This window comes from Xiphias gladius, chromosome 11 (assembly GCF_016859285.1).
Source record: "Xiphias gladius isolate SHS-SW01 ecotype Sanya breed wild chromosome 11, ASM1685928v1, whole genome shotgun sequence".
NCBI lineage: Eukaryota > Metazoa > Chordata > Actinopteri > Istiophoriformes > Xiphiidae > Xiphias > Xiphias gladius.
In genome coordinates, this window is record NC_053410.1 from 4,141,961 (window position 1) to 4,163,077 (window position 21,117).

Below are 21,117 nucleotides of genomic sequence, written 5' to 3' on the forward strand. Positions count from 1 at the left end.
TTACCAAAACATAACTGTTGACAACAATTGACTATCTGGTTATTCATCAGGAAGCTCCAAAAGAAGAGATGAGACAGGCTGATTGATGTTTTGAACTGATTTTTATTTGTACTGATAAGAAAAAAAAAAAATTAAAAAAAAATCTTACAATTAGTCTGATAAACACCACTGAACTGAGCTCAACATGGGATTACAGGGAATACTATGAGAGAAAAAAGGAAGGACCAGAGCTGAACTACTAAACTGTGTAGAACCAGCTTTACAAATCCTGGTTGTTTTTTGTTTGTTTTTTTTAGCTTATTAACTGATTGCAGCCTCCTGTCCACAGCTGTTTAAGAAGAAAACTCGTGAGACCTTTAAACTTTTAATGAAGTATTTCTTCAGTAGTCTGTGATAAATGATGGTGTGCTACTGCTGTAGTTGTACATTGGTTAGTCCGGCTGATAAGAGCCAAAAGCAGTGTCAAGGTTGACACTATGTAAAAAGCATAAAAGCATGACACTACCCACAAACTCCATATACTGTATGTGTTGCTGCTGTTCACTGACTGCATATGATTAAGACTCCCATTTTAGTAGTGGAAACTATTGTGCACTTGTTCTATCAGTGTGTCACAGCAAGGTCACTGACCGGAAGTAAGGTCAGACAGGTGTCAAAGGTCGTGTCAGAGGTCGGGAGAAGGTCTTGATGTCGGTCGGTCGGTCGGTCAGGTCAGGTGTCATTGTGTCATGACAACAGTCGCCTAGGGAACAAGAAGCTACAGTGTTATTCACAGGAAGAGAAACAACTCAACTGTCATCAGTAACTTGTTGAGCGCTTACAAAAAGTAAAAACCGTTTGCCAGGAGTGCACAGGTGTGTGGAAGACTGCAGGTGGGCGTGTCAAGACTGAAGGGGCTCTCACATACAGTTTGCAAACAAAGTATCTTCTCTGGGAGGTCAGAATATGTGTATCAAGGATATTTGGTGTTTCGTGTACTGAAACAGAATCATAATATACAGTGGGGTCTGATACCGCTTTCGCATTCTGGGAAGAATGACTTTTGGACCCGACTCTATATGACTTCAACAGAAAACGTACAGTAGTTCGTTGTATGTTACAGTTGTAGTAACTGTATCCCTTCAAGTAGAGTTGCATAAGGAATTTGACTTTTTTGGTTAAACTAGGTTTTTCTTTTAACTTAAACTGGCTTTGATGGAAAATCCATTATGAACTTTCCCCTTCATTTCGCAGTGAACTGCTCTGTTAGTGTCCTGCTTGCACAAACCACGTAACAGGCTTTGCACAGAACACATTTACAGTTGATGTATATAACACATCGTTACCAAAATACAAAATACTTTGGTGCCAAATGTCCAGTTATTCATAGTGGTGGTTCCTGCAGCAGAAAACTTGGCACTTACCGGTCTTTTCTGTCACGTGGTCCTAGTAAGTACGAGGACGTTTGTGAGATTCCTCTCTGGGAGGGTCAGCCAGCATCACCTTCATCTTTACTCCGTTGACGACCCGACCATGTAGCGCTGCCATGGCCTCATCTGCACACTGAGAGACGAACATACAGAGGGAAGAAGAGGGGGATTTATTTAGGGAGACAGACGTGATGCAGTTTGAAACAATCTGAAAAGCAGAGGCAAATAACAAGAAGAGAATACGAGACAGATGAGGCACCTGGTTCTTTAAAAAATTATTTGTTTGTCAGTATATCACTCAGCTACTTCTCTGACCATTTGTCTACCTCTAGTCATCCCTCCATCTTTCACTGCCCATTTATTCCTCCTTTTCATCCGACCATTCTACGAAACCTCCGTCCTTTTACTATTCCTACATTTAATGCTACATATTTTTCTCCTTTTTTTTTTTTTTTTTTAAATTTTCTGCTTCCCTTCCATCAGTTCAGAGTCTCACCTGTTTGTCTGCGTACTTCATGTATCCAACTTTCCTCCCTGGAACCAAATGGACCTCAATAAGCGAACCAAAGCGACTACAGAGACACAGACAGAGGGAAACACAGTGGGAAGAAAAAGCATTTAATTGTAAAGCAGGAACATTTTTCAATGCTGATTTTCTGGAGCATCATTTTAACAGCATTACACTGTCATTTAAGAGCACTTAGCTTGATGCCCTCATCCAGAGCAATTTGCAGTGACAGAGCTTAAGACTTGTGATCGATTGAACTTTTGACCCTCTGGTTAATGGACCATTATTCTAACCATTTGGCCATTTTGTTACATAAATATACAACTTGTATATGTAGCTCATCTTAAAATTTTTACAATGCTAAAATTAAGTAAAATTATGACTTACCAGAAAACGTCCTCCAGCACATCCAGGGGCAGCGGGGAGGGGCTGAACACGACAAACAAGCGCTCCTTGGCTTTGCTGTCGGGTAGTGCAAGCTTCTTAAGCGGGGGCAGATTGACATCTGTCTGAATCCGGGACATCGGAGAGACAGCAGAGAAACCCTGGGGGATACAAAAAACATCCAGGCTCAATGACACAACTTTAATATTTTGAAATTTTACATTCAACTGTATAACTGCTCAACACTCATCATCATTATCATCTCATTACTATTATTACTATTATTATTACTATCATTGCTGCTGTTATTCTCAAAACCATTGTCACACACAGACGTATCACTACTATTATCATCACTGTAACATCCAGTCTGACAGAGCTAGAATACAACAGTATATGCAGCTGTTCCTGGTCTCTCTCCTTCTCCACTCTCCCTCATTTCTCTCCTCTCACCCCAACTGGTCGAGGCAGGCGGCCGCCCACCCTGAGTCTGGTTCTACCGGAAGTTTCTTCACGTTCAAAGTGAATTGTTCCTCTTCACTGTCACGAAGTGCTTGCTCATGGTGGCAACTGTTTGGTTTCTCTCTTATTATATTATTATTATAACATTATTAGGGTCTTGACCTTACTCTGTAAAGTGCCTTGAGATAACATATGTTTTATTCAGTTCAATTGAGTTTTATTTATATAGCACCAAATCATAACATATCAGCTCCAAGGTTGACTATGTAACATCTTGTGTAATTACAAACTTTTATTTTATTCATTATTTATTATTATTCATTATTCTATAAAATGCCGTAAGTGGCAGAGGAGGCCTGGAGGAATAATTACACAGAACAGTTATTAACTTTGAGATGTTATTTAAAGGGTGAATCTTTTTCTAAAGTTTAGATTTTGTCTCTGAAGTGACAGCAAGAAAAATGAAAATATAGAATAACTTAACTTCCAATTATTAAAATGCAGCAATTCAATAAAAAGTCTTTAAAAGGAATTTGTGAGTGTTAATCTCGTGCAAACAGACCGTGTGATCATTGCAAAAGTGGCAAAACAGCTCAAGATGACAAGCAGGGTGATCTGATTCAAGTTTGTAAATCAGGCATTGGTTTACTGTACTCACAGGTGGTTTCATCACTTGGCTGGTTGAGGGTCCGTTCCACACTGCAGACATCATCTGGGCTGCGACAAACTGCATGGCCATCCGACCTACAGGACTACACACGACAACAAGCACACAGGCTGTTTCAAGCTGTTCCTGCAGTGGTTTATACTAATTGAGTTGTTGCTTAGTGACTAAATTGCTTTAAGGGAGAAATGGAGACATATTATTTCTAGTATCAAATACAGGCTGAACTACTTCTGTGTAGCATTGTACGAACGTTGAGCAAATGTGTTGGAGAAAAATTACAATACTTGGTACCAGCTAAATTAATAAAAAAAAATACTGTCTGCCTTTACTTTATGTCCCTAGGTCATTTATGGTCTTTTCCAACCAATTGGGGTCCTTTTACTCAACCTTTTGTATTGCATACTAATAAATATGAACTTAAATGATGCCAGTAAGACCATACACAAGACTATGGTCAGTGATATTTGACTCTGACTTCCATCCAGACCTGCTTATTCCCGACTGCCTTTGAAACCAAACTGGTTGTTTGATTCTTTGTTAACACCATTGCTCACATGGGGTTTTCCTCTGTGTCGTCAACAACTTTTACTGTGTCAGACTACATACTCAGTTGTCCCCTATATAAAGAGTGATTGCTCCTTTTCTTCTTCTTCAGGGCACTCTAAGAAAGGACTCCCCAGTCACTGCGGCCAACAGGAGACAACAGTGGCATTCACCCATGAATATTTGACAACAAATAGAACGTAACCATGAAGATGTGGACAAAATGTTACTGTTAATTGATCAGTTGCATTTCGTTCCCTAATTTTTTAATTAATGGATATATTAACTTTAAGGGGCACTTCTGCTCCATGCCTCCATTAACGTCTGGCCCTTGTACAGAAACACATAAGTGAATGCTGTCATGTATATTTAGTATATACATGCATGTGTGTGTACCTGCTGCGGTCCTCTCCATCATCAACAAAATTTACTGCCAGTCTGTTGCCAGGTGGATATTCAAAGCCATTCAGCTTCTCCTTGGCGTAAACTGCTGATCCCAGGTTACTATAACGAATCAATGCGTGGCCTGAGGGCACATGACACAGAAAACCGCAACAGCCAACAGGATAGGTTGTAAGTGTTATACTTTACGTTCAGATTCTTCAAAATGAACAGTCAGAGCACATCAACACTCGCAGATTACATGAATCAAACTACAGCAAACCAATTTTAGATTTGACTTTAGCTTATTTTAAAATCAAGAAAATAGCTCTTAATTCTTTTTTTTTTCCCAAAAAGTGTTTTACCTGTTTGAGAAATGTACTTAAGTTATAACATGGTAGAGGATAGTCACAGAAAACTCAGTCGACTGATCAAGTAGTCGACGAACAGAAAATGAATAAATGACAGTTGATGATCGAGTGATTCTTGAGTCAACCATCAACCGAAACATTTGCCAATTCCAGTTTCTCAAGTACACGGATTTGCGTCTTTTATTCATTTCAGATCATTATGACTTGAAACCATTTGGCTTTTGTCTGTTGGTTAGATAAAAAAAAAGATTGTAAGACCAAAAACTTGTGACAGTCATTGACTTATCATAGACTACACAAGTAATCATTAAAACATTAATATAATTAACAAATTAATTGATAATTAAAACAGCTCTTGGTCAAAGCCTAAGAAGCCATGGCATTGTTTGGGGTCCTGAACTTGCTTAGGTGTTACAATGTGATCTAAGTACAAAACTTTGGAGTAAACCTCGAGTTTAGAATCAAAGACACCTTAATTGTGCCTTGATTCCCTTGCACAGGTTTTCAGTGTCCAGGGGAATGAATCCCATACTTTGTGTTTAATCACTAACCTTTGCTCATTCCATAAGCATCCCTCTGCAGCTCGCAGTACTCCATACCAGGAATGATGTCAAACAGAGCAAAAATCTGCTCCTGGGTAAGTGCTGCCCGCGTTGACATCATCAGGCACCGCGTGAAGTCACCAGAGCGGTAGTCCAGGACCGGGTAGTTCCCAGGGTCAGCTGTAGCGGGAAGAAGGACACCAGGGTCAATAACAAGACAGACACAACTGCATTAACGGCTTCCCGAATGTATTCATACCCCTTCAGACGTCCTAAAAGAGACACTCGAGACTGAATGAATGAAACAGAAGAAGACTTTGAGCCCCCTCATTCACATCTCCAATTTAATCCTTTTCTCTCCACCATTTACAAACAAACGTTTACTTTATTAACACACTACACAAAAACCTACATCGGCGGCCATGACTGCACCATTGATTTAAATGAGGATTGTCAAACACAAAAAGAACAAGCTGAAAGACATCTAATGTAACAACAACATTCCTGCCTCTCTTTCTTGTTACTCCCTCTCAACCTGTCGCCCTCCTGTCTTTGTTGGTTTCTTTCTTCTTTAAATGACTGTGAGAGAATTCTGGTGTGATTGTACTCAGTACCTGTGTAAATGGTACATAACTGATTACTGAATCCGCTACATCCTCTGTGGCACATCAGGCCACAATGAGCTCCTTAAGTAACCCATGACTGAATTGAACTCATCAGCTGCTTGAAGAGTCTTTCATTTTTTGGGCTCACCAATAGAGTGTCTCAAGCCAGTTTTCTGAAAAATGTGTAACCTGCATTGTTTATAACTATGTTTACTTGCTAGCAGTCTTCTTCCCTGCCTTTCCTGGTGCATTGCTGTGTTTCCTGGCGCGTTGCTGCCACCTGTAGATCAGTGGAATAGTGTGAAACCATTGGCAGGAAAACGGGGACCCACTCATAAAAACATTGCTCCGTTGCACTACTAAATGGGCTAGTGTACTTTGTCTGAACTGCTTGTCGGGTGATTGGATAGCTTTGGAACCCCCCACACCTTTCTGACACTGGACTGAGGGCCTCGCTCAAAGGTGGAGTGAAAGCAAGTCCTCAGGAGGACATTCATAGTGTTTTACATGGTTGTTCACATCAAAAGTGCCACTAGTTGTGTAACAAATGAAAAGAGAGCTAGAAAGAGAAGTTCAAACACTTTCTTACCTCTACACAGTTGGAGTAAAGTGGGCATGAATGTTGGATCGTCAGTTTTGGAAAGTTGCAGAAAAGGTCTGGTGCCGCCCCCCAATCCAACATTGGAAGGTGTTGGGGGGGATGGGGTTTCCAAAGCTTTCTGACCAACCGACGAGCAGTTTGGACAGAGTATACTTTACGAACTGGCTCGGACAGAGCATAAACCGGTCCCGAAGATCCAAAACTCCACAGGGTATCTTCAAATACTGGGTAGTAGTCCGTTATTCTGAACAGTCCCTCAACAAACTAAAAGTAGGCCCGTGACTATACAAGTTATAATAAAACTAATACGCTTAAATAAAGGCAAAAAAAAAAAAAAAAGTCTTCCCACTTGCCATCTGAGAGCACACACATAATACAGGAATCAGTGTTGTGTCTCATGTGTGATGGACTTTACGGCCGGTCTTAAGCTCGAAAAAAATGAAAAATTAAATTAAAAAAAAAAAAAACCAACTGAATTAGGATGTCAAACAACTGCGTACCCATCGGGAAGGCGTACTGGTTCATAGAGTCAGCACCACCCATGTAATCACCTCTGGTGGCTCCCCCGGTGTAATCTTCTGTCACTGCAGCCTTGGTGCGAGGTTCAGCCAGGATGGCCCTGTAAGCTAATAAGACCATCATCATCAGTGCCACAGTTCTGAGTAGGAAAGCATCCACAGTGGTTCACAAGGGGTTAACAACAGTGAGGGAAAATCATGCCTGGAAACACACTAAACGTTCTGTTAACTGTATATCATAGGTTCAGGTATGAATGGGTACAAATTTTCAACCCATTCATACCTTTTCTGGGATAAAATTAGCATCTCCCGACCCATTTTCCTGCTGCTACTTCTATTGCAAATAATGACCCCATAAAAGAACGAAGTATGACACAGTCTTACTTTTGTCACAGTTCTCTATGGCAAGGGCAGCTTGGGAGGGTTTGTAGTATCTCACGTAGCCCAAACCTTTACTTTCCCCGGTGAACTTATTCTTGATGATCACGCAATACTCAATATCACCATATTCCTGAAAGAGAGACAGACAGAAGCAATAGACAAGGATAAAAAAAAATTTTTTTAATTTATTTAATTTCTCTATTCTCATAAAAAGGTAACAAGAGATGGCAGTTATAGCCAATACACAGTATTTTAGTGTATCAGCATGTTTCAGAGAGCCTCATATACAAATTTAGCCTCATCTACGCACATCAAATTAAAATATAACATACAGTCAAACAATTTAAGTTAAGGAATATACCATTGAAATAAACATCTTAAACTTGCTGCTATTCTTTCTGGTGTAACAACTCAGATCATCTAATTCACCTCATTTAGAACATCTGCCATCTCCATCTAACGTCCCTAGCATTTAGTATCTTGCAGTATAGTCTTGTTTTTTTACATTACATGTAGACAAAGGTAAAAGCGGAAAAGAAAGAAAAGATAGCCAAGCGATGAGATGTCAAAGCACAGAAAAGGTATGTGGCAAGGTGAGAAGCAGGTGGAGTTACTTTGAATGTGTTTTTGAGGTCCTCCTCTGAGAAGGTTTTGGGGATCATGACAAAGATCCTGGTCAGCTCTTCATCCTCAACATCTCTGTGCCTCGTTGAAGACCGTGATTGAGCAATAAACACCTACACATCCGAGCAAAGAAAGAAAGAAAAAAAAAAAGAATTACAATTAATGGGTTACAACTGCAGCCTAACAAGACATTCGGAAAATTAGAGCAAGACACCAATAAATGATGGATTTTGAATGAAGTATTTTTGCAATTAAAAGACGTATTTGTCATCCCAGATGGACTTCCAACAAGTTAGGCATCACATAAAACCCTTCCCATGGAGGAAACAAGGATTTAGTTCATTATACTTTCAAACGGTTACTCAACAACGTTTGCTCACCTTGTCCTAGTGGTATCTTGTCATGCAGATAACTAGTTTTGGTTTAGTGTTTTGACATATTTGTGTCTGAAACTTAGGCTGCCATCAAAATAAGATGGGAGGTTAATGGAAATGGATCTGTATTGATCAAAGCATTCAAAGCTTTTCCACACTGTTCTGGTTAGTGAAGATAATTCACATTGAATGTTGTGGTTTTTTTCCCCCGGCGATTATTTCCTCTCTCCGAGGTCTGTGGATTATCCTGAATAACTGATTCATTTTTGTTTCTGGAAAGACGAGCTGCTGTTGAGTTTTTCCAAGTGGCACTTTTCTTTGACCTGGGCTTCACAATCAAAATTTCCTTCAACCACAACTGAAAACCTCGGCAAATCCTACACGAACTATCTGCGTGTTTCAGGCGCCATTAGGAGGAGGTTAGTGAGAAAAGGTGGATTTTGTAATACGGGTGAATTGGCGCTTTTATTTCTGGTCAGTGTAGCTAACGTTAACGCCCCCTGCGTAGCATGCTAGCAGCCCACTGACCACACGTACAGCACTCCATGAGCCGACTGTTTTAACTTAAAAAGCACTAACGGCCAATTGACTTGTTTCAGTCAGCCACACCCAGCTGCCCGGCGGCAGTAACCGTTACCTTCACTGGTTTAGTCCCTTCCACCAGCACTTTGCCGTGCATCTCCTCCATAGCCAGGCAGGCCTGCGAGGACTTGGCGAACTTCACATAGCAGATGCCTTTTGACTCCTTTGTCTGCTTGTCTTTGACAACCCAAATCCCCTGAATGTCCCCAAACACGGAGAACCCTTCCCGAAGCTCCTCTTCATTTATGGACCGACTTGTGACCACGAAAAGCCGGCTGTTGGGAGGGTCGTCGAGGTTTTCGGTTACTTGTTTAGCGGGGTACTCCTCCATCTTCGCGTCCCACTGAACAGACTGCGGCCGTTGGTGCTGCCTTCAGGTGCTCCCCGGAACTTCCTGCTTCAACGTGGGACTGCTTCTCCTTTGGGTTTTAACGGCAGCTTAGCGTCCTCAATGTTGCACGTCCGCCATCTTCTGGAGGTAGTCAATTCCTACGACGTCCAGTATGTCTGTTTTCCTCATCAACCCCGCTCTCATTAGGAAGCTGACAAGCATCTGCTGCCTTGTGCTCTCCTTGCTCCCCCTCCTGTCAGCCCTGAACTTTTCATTTCTTGCACCTCTCTCTCTGCTACACATTTCCTGCACTTAACAACTGCAGCTCAACAGTTCCTGATACCTGGCAGTGATCACAAAAACCAGCTGGATGCTTCCCTATAATGTGCAGTGTACCGTTCATATTACTGTGTCCTATTCTTAACCTACTCTCTTCCCTGCTTCCCACAATACCAAGTCTATTTTGGACAGAATGCAAATGTCTTCCTGTTGTCTCCCGATCCCAGTGCTGCTGCCACTTTTTTATTCATTTCTTTCCTTTTCGGTGCCCTTTCCTTCTGATTTTGAGAGACTAATACTCGTGTCTATGTTTTTCTTTTTCTTTTTTTGACAGCTTGTTTGGCCAGTTTCTCTCTTTCATTACCTACAGCGCCCGTATGAGCGGGAACCCAAACGAATATGACCTCAGCGCCTTGTTTCCTTACTCTTGTGTGTATTGGCAGTAAATCCTGACGGTTTGTCTGGCCATACCGGACATGAGACTGTGCAGGGCGGTGACCAAATCACTACAGACTTGGACTTTGTTTGGGTCGTTTTGTTTTCTCAAGGTGGCGTATAGCTCAACAGTATGTGCACTTTGGCGATTTGAGGTCCACCTGCATATCTCATCTCTATAACTAGGAGCTACAACTGCAGCACCTGTGTTTCCCTGTTATTGGATCCTTTGTTCCACCTGTAAAAACCTGCACCTGCTAGTCTTTGTACTTGGATTCCTAGTACCTATAAATCTCACCCACCAGATTTCTGGCCCTGATTTGAAATGACTTCAAATCAGGGCCAGATATCCACCAGAGTTTTCTAGCATCCACTCAGGGATTATAGGCCATTATAGGCCATATCCATATTACAAACTCCTTTTCTTCTACGTGGAGCTTTGGAAATCAGCAAATCAAAAAGAGAAACAGAGAAATGTTTTCTGTTTTCACAAATAGAATGGAAGTTTTACCTGTTTTCTGGTCTGATGTGGTCAAGATGGGAAAAATTCACAAAAATTCACTTCTCTAAGACACGTTAGCTCTTTTTTTGTAATCATGTAATTTTATTATGATTTACTTGTGTTTATTTTACTTCTTAATTGAATTAATTTATTTGATTTTATCAGCATTTGTGGCAGTCATGTTCTCAGTTGCATTTTAATAAACCAATGTCATGTTCTACAGATACAAGACACCAGTTAGAACTTCTATATTCAATAAAGTGAAAAAAAAAAATCAATGTTATCTCGGCAAAGGGTGTTATGTTAACAGTGTCAATCAATGCCCACGGTTGTAAAGGTATCAGTAGAGCTGGTAGTAGTAGGCTGCGGAGATAGTGAACATTTACTGGCATCTACTGTATGGGAGTGCTCTAAGCACTCTCCTGTTCTCGGTTACACAAGGATGCTGCTAGAGCTTTTGTAACTCCTGTTAAGGCACAAAGATATTTCACCTTAATATCTGAACATAATATAATAGTAATAATAATAATAATAATAATAATAATAATAATAATAAAGTCATATCCTTTAACTCTGTGTCAACACTTATATCATGAATGGATAAAATAATATAATAATCTATTTCACTTATGTATTTATTGGATAATGTCTATTATATCACTGACACACGTAAAACATTAGGTACATAAAGCCGTCAGCTGATGGTATGGCGTCAGAGGCTTGTGACTTGTTTGCTGTGAGGGTATCAGTGTGTGTCTGTGTGTGTGTGTGTGTGTGTGTGCGCGCGTGTGTCAAACAGGTGTCAAATAGCCATCTTGAGGACACAGGTTTAGATTAAATAGATTTATTGTGGTTGACGCACAGTTATTAATTCTTTTAATGTCAGACTTTTCACTGAGTAACTTAAATAAACTTATTTTGATCTACATAAACTTTGCCAAGTGATAGGATTTAAAGCATAATTATTAGACCAGAGATATGGAGTTCTGAAGACGAGTCCTACCAAGTCACCCCGTTTAACCGAAAACGTACCCACCACTAGAATAGTTTAGATATTACGTGAAAGCAGTGGTGGAAGAAGTGTTTCGATGGTTTACTTAAGTAAATGTATACAACAATGTAAAAAAAAAAAAAAAAAAAATCCATTACAAGTAAACGTTCTGGAATCGAAATCCAAGTATTATCAATGTTTTTTATGTTTTTAATGTAAAACCTCAGTCCGAAAAGTATAGTAACTATAATCTGTCTAACACACTGTATGTAGTGGCTTAAAAAGTTAAATACTTCCCTCTGAAATGTAGTTGATTAAAAGTGTAAAGTAGCCTAAAATGAAAATACTACCGCAAGTTCCTCTAAAACTATACTTAAGTACAAAACCTGTGTATTTTCCACCGCTGCATAAAAGCACAAACAGTTAGTTGTATCTAAAACTAAGTAAAGGCAAAAAACATGGAGATATTTTGAGTTTGTCCATATTCCCAAACTCTATGAAACGGAATATAATTGACAAACTAAAGGTTGTGTACAGCTAAAATGATGAATACTTTGATTTTTCCAGAATAAAAGTTACGAAACGTACATTTTAATGTATTCATGTATCTCCTTATAAGGCCACTTCAGCAGGTGCCTTTTGCTCCACAATGGAAGTCGGTGAATGCCAGAAGATTCAGGTGCCAGTTCCAAAACACACTACTCGCTTCCTTTCCTTGACCCCTTGTCTCCTCTCCTGCGATACTAACAACGAATCAGCAAAATTATGTCTAATGTTGTGAATGTGACTGTTTGTAGTCAGACTGTCAGTGTGTACGTGAAGGTTCTGTCCTCAAAAGACGAGGGATTTTCTCGTAAAATTGAAGAGGTGAAAGCGGGTGAGGAAACAACTCTTCGCGGAAATGGGGTCCGGAGCCGGATTGGAAAGATCCACGTCAGGATTTAAGGGAAACGGCCCGGCACGCGATTACACGGTGACGTCAAAAGCCGGTACCTCTAAAAGGAAGTGACCTTCTTTACGACCGCCAGAAACCACTCAACGACCGAGGGAGGCAGCTAATACCCGTACCCGAGGGATTTTAACCCGACGCATTTTAATCAAAAGGTACGTTTCTAATCTTCACACTGAGCTGTTGTAGCAAAGAGAGGCCGTTTTCTGCGATTTTTAGTATCCTAAATGATGCTGAAATATAACGGAAGCGCTAAAAAGGCTGAGTCCTAACAGTAGCTAGCGTTAGCGCCCATGTTGGTGAATAGCTCGGTGGCTCTCTTTGCGTTAACTCAGGTTTAATGAGCCTGGCCTGTTATTCGAGAGTAATGCCTTAATTTTATTTTGAATCATTTTCCTAAGGGTAGTATAATACATTCGAGCTTGCCAGTCGTCCCCGGAGTCCTCATGGATGCGTTAGATGGAACACGGCAGCGTAGAGTGCAATATTCAGACCCCGACATTGAAGCATCCTTGACGGCCTGGAATGGGTGTCACGTCCCCGGCCGACGTCAACCTTAACCGGCAGGCTTGCCAGGCCTTGCTAGCGCTTGATCTGTGAGCCCCGTCGAACAGAAACTCTGAGCGTGAACGCCGCGTTACTTAATTGTGCGTTTATGCTGATTTTCGGTTTGTGGTTGCTGAGTGCTGTGTGTGTCCTTGATGCTTCATGAGAAGGTAGCCCGCCATGTTGGGCTGCTTGGGCTGTCTTGCCGGGGCTAACTTTGCCTTCCATTTTTCTTTAAAATTGTATAACATACACGGGCTGTTCTGAAATATAGAATTAGAAAATGTTAGCTAACGTGAGACTTTGAATAATACATCTGCTGCAGTCCTTTCAGTCATGTTAGCTGGCCCGCTAGATACTTGAATCTCAACTAATTAGACATAGTTTTGAAGATAGTTTCTCTATTTTAAGTATGACTGTAGCAAATGGCTAATGGATGCAGGATTTTCCAGGCAATAAGTGTCACATTTGACAGTCTTGTCCTTGCTGCTGCGGGTGCACACTGAGGTCATGTTAGGACAACCAATCCGGGTGGTGCTGCTTCAAAAGTTGTACCCTCTTTTAAAATGTTTCCCTAGAGACATTTAAAGCCTGTTTTATAACACAACACTAAAGAATTGACTACTTTATGTACTAATTTATAGAAGGAAGACAATTCAATTTTGCTTAAGTTTATTAGCTAGTTATTCACTTCGTTATTTGCGGGACAAAAGCAAGGAATCGTATCTTGCCCTAACACGGGTGTCACGTATCACTAACGCTCCTTTTTAGCTGGCTCGTTTTAACTCCTGCATTGGCTCCAGCTGACAACAACGACACATTAGCGCTAATCCCTCTATTAAATCTATTATGTACTCTGCAAACCTGGCAGCTTTTTCTTGCGGAGTAACTCGAGCTAAGGCTGCCGGTGCTCGAAAGAATGAGACGCGTTAAGAGTGACGTAACCGGGGGGTAATGGAGGCTAGGCTAACGTGCTTCAAGGGTGTTCTCCGGTGCTGATTTCTCGGCGGATTTCCTTGAAGTGACCTTTGCAAGGTGCCAGTGCACACGAGGCTGTCGTGACTTGTTTGAGGACAGAGGTAAAGAAAGCGGTGCTACAGGTGCAGATAAAGCTGTCATCTTAAACGACCTTCAAGACATGGCGCAGGTCACAGTAGGGCAGTGAATGAGCTTCCTGCCATATACAAGGTCTATGAATAGAAGATGTCCACTAGTATTTAGGGATCTAAATTCACACTCGTATGTTGTATTATTTTATTATTTTGAATTCTGCAATTTGTTACTTATAAAAATAATAACTGTAAATCTGTCCTTTTCCCTTTTCTCTTTTGTTTGTCCTGTTTACCTTCACTGTGTTTCTCCAGCTGACTATGGGAGACGTTGGCAAGGGAAAGAAGGTTTTCGTCCAGAAGTGTGCTCAGTGCCACACAGTAGAGCAGGGGGGCAAGCACAAGGTGGGCCCCAACCTCTGGGGTCTGTTCGGACGCAAGACCGGGCAGGCCGAGGGCTACTCGTACACAGAGGCCAACAAGAGTAAAGGTGAGTTCACTGGGGGTTAAACGGTGCTTTGAATAACCCTCTACCTTGGATATAGATCAAGTGAAGAAGAGGACATCATTGCCTGAAGGTGACATCAAGATATTTTAAATTTCCTGTGTAGTAAAGATATGTAATAACAAAGTTGAAACAACTCTAAAGTTCTGATAGACTAAAGCTAGTGCAAAGCAGGAATTGTTACATATGTTTTAAAGTACAGGTGCATCAATTAGTTGATTAATCAGTAAGTTGATCGGCAAGTATTTTTATAATCTAATAATCATGTTAGTCTCCCCGCCCAAGCAGAAATGTAATTTTACGTTTCTAGCTGCTAAAAATATGATATACATGATAGTAAACTGAATATCTCTGGGGTTTGGACCGTTTTGTCAGACGAGACATTTGAAGATTTCACCTTTGTCTGTAGGAAATTATTAACAGCCATTTTTCACTATTTTCATACACAAAACAAATAATCGATTAATTGAGACGATAATTAACAGATTAATTGATAATGAAAATAATTTTTAGTTGCAGCACTGGTCTTAACAGTTCTTATTCATTCCAGAATCTATAGTTCAAAACCCAAATACATTCCATCTACACTGGAATGTAAAAAAATCAGCAAATCCTCACATTTGAGAAGCTGAGCCCAACAAATGTTTTGCCATTGTTTGATGCTTTGTGGCCTAAATAATTAATCAGTTATCAGCATTGTTTTTTTTAAAAAACTTTGTTTTTAGATTGATCCCTCTTAGTTGCCATGAGTAAATCCTTTGTCCTGCTTTCATCACTGATCATCTGTCTTTCCCCAGGTATCGTGTGGGGTGACGACACCTTGATGGAGTACCTGGAGAACCCCAAGAAGTACATTCCTGGAACCAAAATGATCTTTGCTGGCATCAAAAAGAAGGGAGAACGCCAGGACCTCATTGCATACCTTAAATCGGCAACATCATGAAGAAGTCATAAAAAAATCTGAATATTTAATGTCATTTTATTGTGTTTTTTTTTTTTTTGTTTATTGTTAGACCTGCACATGCTGAGGATATGGTTTAATGTTTTGCCATTTGTACAGAAGGTTGATCTGTGTTGTCTAGGGTCATAAATTGGTACTTCTTGTGAGCCAGTGAGTTCAGTTACTTTCTCTTTTAAGGACATGGTGTGATCAATTTGTTCAAGTGGCAAAACATAAAACTGCAGTCTTCTTTTTTTTTTTTTTTTTTTTTTTTGTGAATCGGCACATTGACTCTAATGAGGAGAGAAAAAAACAACTAATCACATTATTTAAAATTGTTAGACTTGATAGGTTGTCTGACCTGTCACTCATTCTGTTTTCCATGACAACACATGTCTGGTACTTTACGCTAGCAGAGCCATCCACCATCAACCTCATTTTTAAAATTGTAACTCAAAAAAAAAAAAAAAGTAATATCAGTTAAATCAGAGTGATACAGGGTGGAAATTTGGGGATATTTTGGTGCTGACACTCAATCCACACTCAGCCTTCGTGCCAAGTGGAGTTTCTGACCTTGTACAAGGAGTGACACAGGGAATTCTGGATTCTCGCTCATCTATCCTTAAATCTTGGCCGTCAGAAACTACCACTTGCCATGAATGCTCTCTAGATTTCACAGACTGAACATTTTGTCCTCTGCCACTTTTGGACAATACCTCTTGTTGTTTTCTAGGACTCCTGACAAAGCCTGATCCTCCGGGTTACTCAAGCAGCCCTTCTGAATACTGGTACTCAATAGTTTAAAAAAAAAAAAAAATGTGCTAAGGGTGATGCACTGACTTTGCCTCCTTACAGCTAAGAATGGGGGGGGGGTATAAATATATATTACTGCCTTCAAAACCACCACCATGCTGAGATACCTACAGTGTGAAGTCAGCTGGCATACAGTCACCATGCCTAACAATGTTGTGGAGCTACTGTATTATATAGAAAACTATCAAGGGCACCATCTGGAGTGAAGGAAGATTTTGTTATTTACCTGGTTTTTACAGGCCTGAAGGAATATCGTTTTAAGTTATTACCGTCATCTGACAGAATGAATCTGTAAAGTATTTTAATGGGGTTGCTTGCTGTCAGTGTATACACACAGATATACTGTATGCACATGAAGAATATTGTAATGTGGTATCTATTTTGTGTGGTTGTGGACAGGATGGTTGTAGGATCAATTAAAAGAAAACGTCCAGAAATGTAATCGTGACTGGTTGTCTCTTCATTTCAAGGTGTTTATTTTTTATTTTTTTGCTTTCTCAGTAACTGTGCTAAAAAGTAAATTTCAGGACCTGATATTAGAAATACTTGTGTTTTTTGGCAGTGTCAGATTCAGTCAAGAGAAGACTACAATTATTTCTCTACAGCTGTTAACAGATGTTTGTGTTTATTGAGGGATCACACATGAAATGAAGAACAAGCATTCCCTGCAAATGAAGGGTAATTAACCATTTCTCTTATTAAAGCATTAACAGGACAAATGCCAATTATCTTTCTGCAGCTGTCTGGGTTCTTCACAGATTTATCGAAGGGGAAAAAGGGACTAGATGCTGAATATTTTTATGAAGTCTTTAGGAAAACCATTAACATTCAGCTCCTGATTTTGGCACTTTGAATGTGAGAAGTCTCTCAGTGCGGTGAAGTGATTCCGAGCCTCTAGTGCCCGTTAAAACAGGACAAAACTCAATGGAGTCTTCTTTGTTTCCCGTTTTAAAAACCCATGAGTAGATTAGATCTGGACTACAAGCTGTAAGCTTTTCTGCCCCTCCGTCCTGTGTAAGTGCAACCAATGCAGGCTTGATTTAATCACTTCTGGCTGAGCTGGACTTAGGTCAAACTCAGAGCCACACCCGGTCGGACAGTGACTGCGTCAGATAATCCGCCACGGCTCCAATCGCTGTCTTTCTAGGAACCGAGGCGGCTGAGGGCAGCTCAGGCCTTGCTTTTTTTCTGTCATGTTTCCCCTCGGTCAAAGTTCAGTTAACAGCAGAGACGTGACTGGATCGGTCTTGCGACACAAGGCTGAGTAAATTCCCTTTTTTGCGCCGTTAGGCCGTAAAATCGAGAAATTATATGAGGATTTAGTTTGCGGAAGACAATAATTGAGATAAACAGCTGCTGAGGGTCATTAAGTTCTTCCTGATTCTAATTTTATAAGCCTGCAGTTGCTTTACATGGTTTTCTCTCAAGGAAAAATCTTTCATTGTAGTTTTCTTCTTTCTACAATGTAGCTCTGGTTACCTCGCTTATTTTTAAATGTCTTTTCCTCCAGTGATATGTGTGTGTTTGATATGATATCTTTCCTCCTGTGTAATGTGAAGAACGTAAAGAAACACAGCAGCCCGAGGTCAGCCTCATGGGGGGGGGTTTAGTGACACCCAGTGGTTAACGGGGATGTTACGGCACAAAAATGCATGTTTGTAACACTGACATTTCTGGGACGAAAGTCCAAACTGGCACAGGAAACGGGATCCACAGAGGCATTTTAGTTACGTTCAGAGGCGGAAACGTGAAGGCGAGGATTAACGGGGGGCAACGGGCAGCAGCGATGCTCTCCTGAAGGTAGTCAGCGTGCACAAGCTGGAAACCGGGAGGACAGGTGGAAAGGCAGGTGGAGGGGTCGGCTGACAGCAGCAAAGCATGAGTGAAGGACAAATAGCGTCCTGCTGGCAACTGTAGGTCGCCGCACATAAAGTCTACAGCAGATGATGTGTATCGAAACAACACAAAGCAGCGGGACATAATGTTAAGAAAGCAACAACTAAAGAGACTTAATTACAGCCTCAGGAGAGCCACTGTAAGAAACAGTCGTCAGGCCGTGAGGAAAAATGCAATGAAACATTTTCAAATAAAAAGCCAAAAGTGTCCTCACCCCGGAAGAGGACCGGTGCTCAAACTGGGTCAGAAGTAAACACACATGCGGGCACAGGCAGCGGTGAACGAGGGTCGCCCTTCTCAGATATAAATACAGCTGACATGTGACCCTTAGAACAGGATTATGGATGACAAACAGGTGTGTGTGTGTGTGTGGGGTTAGAGGCTCAGAGGATACAGAGAGTATCTGAGGTAGCCTCACTCTGTTTTATCCTCTTTTAGCTCATTTTTTTTACACTTTGTAGAATCCCATCAGCTCGTCCTTTACCGTGACTTCTCCTTCTTTTGTGTCTGGTCCCGACGCCTTTCAATTCCGGGGCTATTTACGGGACTTTTTAAGCACCTCGTACGTCGAGGTGCTTTTCGGATAAACTGACCCTGCCTTGCCTTCAGGGGGTCTTTGGGAACCAGCGAGAACCTGCAGCCCCCCGTTGACAATACATAGGCCTGCTGCCGAACTACATCACTCTGGCGAAGCCAAAGTGATTTCACGGATGCTGCTTCAGATCTTAAACACTGATGCGTGAACCCAAATGACGGCAGGGGCACGTCCCTGGAACCGTTCCCGGGGCACTTGGGAACTGGTCGGGGGCAGAGCCGGCGCACTTCGGTCCGCTTTTATCTCCGCAATTCGATAAATGCGCTGAATCCGGCTCCGCCACACCCTCAGAGAAAGCAGCACGAGCTCCGCATCATGGGTCGTTATTAATCACCTCATGTCAGTGGACGCTGATAAACACACAAGTTGGTTAAACATGTATGGGGATCTCTCTCTCTCTCTCTCTCTCTCTCTCTCTCTGAATGAAGAGAGATTGTGGAAAAACTACAACCTCCAGACTAAAAAAGAAATATATAATAATAATAATAATAATAATAATAATAATAATAATAATAATATGGTGTTTTGTGGTAGACTGCGTGTTAGTGCTGCAGTTATATGTTTGGCCACTAGAGGGAACCTTTGTCCACAGAATTGTTGCGGAAAAGTTGGTTTTTTGTGTGTGTGTTTTTTTGCGGGGTTTTTTGGCCTATCAGCATTTTGTGGTCCCCTGTTTTTCAGCTGTTGCTGCACAGATAAAGCTTTCTGACGTATTTCATTTCACTGATGTATTTGTTTAACCTTCTTTATTCAACCACTAAACTTTTTCCCGTCCAGTCTCCTCGTGAATATCTGTCTTCCGTTTTCTACTTTCAATTTTAGCTTTTCCAGGTTACCTGTCCAGTTATGTTCCCCCCTTTTCCATTCCTACTGCCATTTTAAATTTAAGCTTTGCCATAGTCCGTGTCCCATTTTTTCATTTCGACCTTTTATCCCAGTGTCCGTCTTGAGGCATTTACCGTGAATATGGAATATGACTAGATTCATTTTAAAGCTGGAAAAGCGGTGTAACCATGGCTGAGCAGGAGATGGAGGAGAGGGAAAGGAAGCAGAAAAACCCTCGGTGCTGAAGTTCCCAAACATTCCTGATGTATTCAGATGACCTCACTGGGGATTCTCCCATCAACCCCCTGTTACAAACTGGACATTTGCCATGGGAACCAGGCAAGATTTTTTTATTTTTTCTTCTTCCTTTTTTTAGCCCAGAGTGCCCCATTCGAAACTATTTGTCATTTTATTTCAGCAGCCAGCTGTCTGGATGTCTCGACGTGTCTGTCCATCACTGAAGTTCTCTCTTGAACGAAACCGTGGTCAGTCGGTCAGAAGGGGAAAGTACGGGGTGAGGATGCAATGCCGCCTTTAATGGCCCTAAAGACGGTTCACAGCAACAGTGGCCCGGCGTTTCTGAACTGCAGCACATTAATATTACAGGTGAATGTTTTCATAATGTGTGCTCACAAGTTATACATACCCACAAACTTCATAAATCACTTAGTTGGTTACCTCAAATTAGTGTTACATTATAATCACTAAAGTAAAAGATTTTAAATGTACACAAGTATAGTTTTGAGGTACTTCTACTTCACATGAATATTTCCATTTTATGCCATTTTATACTTTTCCTCCACTACATTAAAAAAAGGAAATACTGTACTTTTACTGCACTACATTTGCTAGTTACTTTTCAGGCCAAGATTGTACATTAAGAAAAAAAAACATATGGTTCATTTATAAAATACAAAGCCTTTTCTTGCTTTTGGCTGGTACCTTCACTTGTCTGGCTGTTATGTCACAAAAGAAGCACAGATTAGAAAAAAGCCCCCCCCCCCCCACAAAACAAAAATGAAAACACATTTGTGTATCAGAACTTGGATTGTTGTGAGATGATTAATGCACTATGCAATAATTATATATATATATATATATATCTATATATATAAGCTGCCCATATGTCAGCATTTTAGAGACGGAATAGACTCTGACAGGTTTTGCATGGTTTTATCTGCAAAGCGTTTTAAACAAATACAGCGTTCACAATATTCAAGTGGAATAATAAATATAAAAGTACAATGTAGGAAATATTCAACTTTTTAAAATTACCGTTGATAGTTGTAATCACCTTATAATATTTGGAAAAGTGTAATGTGTTGTGCTGTCGTCTGGTGACCATTGCACCACAGTGCAAGCTGAAAACAAAAAAACACAATGTACATTACAGACTGTAGAGATTGTAGTTCAGATGTGTTCATAGCCATAATGAGACACAAACTACCGCTATACGATGCAGTAGAAACTCAATGTTAGTCGTTCAGACTGACCAGGGTGTCACAGCAA

The 21,117-nt window shown here is 40.8% G+C and overlaps 2 protein-coding genes across 4 annotated transcripts; one reads left to right on the forward strand and one right to left on the reverse strand.

Annotated features, from left to right (window-relative positions):
• Positions 1-486: 486 nt before the first annotated feature.
• Positions 487-9,405, reverse strand: rbm45 (RNA binding motif protein 45). Of its 3 annotated transcripts, XM_040140158.1 has the most exons (12): positions 9,008-9,405; positions 7,987-8,109; positions 7,376-7,502; positions 6,974-7,099; positions 6,087-6,152; positions 5,277-5,447; positions 4,370-4,499; positions 3,422-3,515; positions 2,305-2,462; positions 1,906-1,981; positions 1,404-1,542; positions 487-742 (listed from the first exon to the last, which is right to left on the reverse strand). In XM_040140158.1, the coding sequence occupies exons 1-11, from the start codon at positions 9,281-9,283 to the stop codon at positions 1,426-1,428; spliced, it is 1,464 nt and encodes a 487-aa protein (XP_039996092.1). In that variant the 5' UTR covers positions 9,284-9,405; the 3' UTR covers positions 487-742; positions 1,404-1,425. The 3 variants fall into 3 exon arrangements, with proteins under 3 accessions (XP_039996092.1, XP_039996093.1, XP_039996094.1); XM_040140159.1 differs by lacking the exon at positions 6,087-6,152 and having other exon boundaries at positions 9,008-9,402; XM_040140160.1 differs by lacking the exon at positions 6,087-6,152 and having other exon boundaries at positions 7,025-7,099; positions 9,008-9,401.
• A 3,062-nt stretch (positions 9,406-12,467) lies between these two features.
• LOC120796795 (cytochrome c) lies at positions 12,468-16,734 on the forward strand. Its single transcript, XM_040139867.1, has 3 exons — positions 12,468-12,594; positions 14,350-14,524; positions 15,337-16,734. Exons 2-3 carry the CDS (start codon positions 14,356-14,358, stop codon positions 15,480-15,482), a joined length of 315 nt encoding a protein of 104 aa, XP_039995801.1. The 5' UTR covers positions 12,468-12,594; positions 14,350-14,355; the 3' UTR covers positions 15,483-16,734.
• Positions 16,735-21,117: the final 4,383 nt, after the last annotated feature.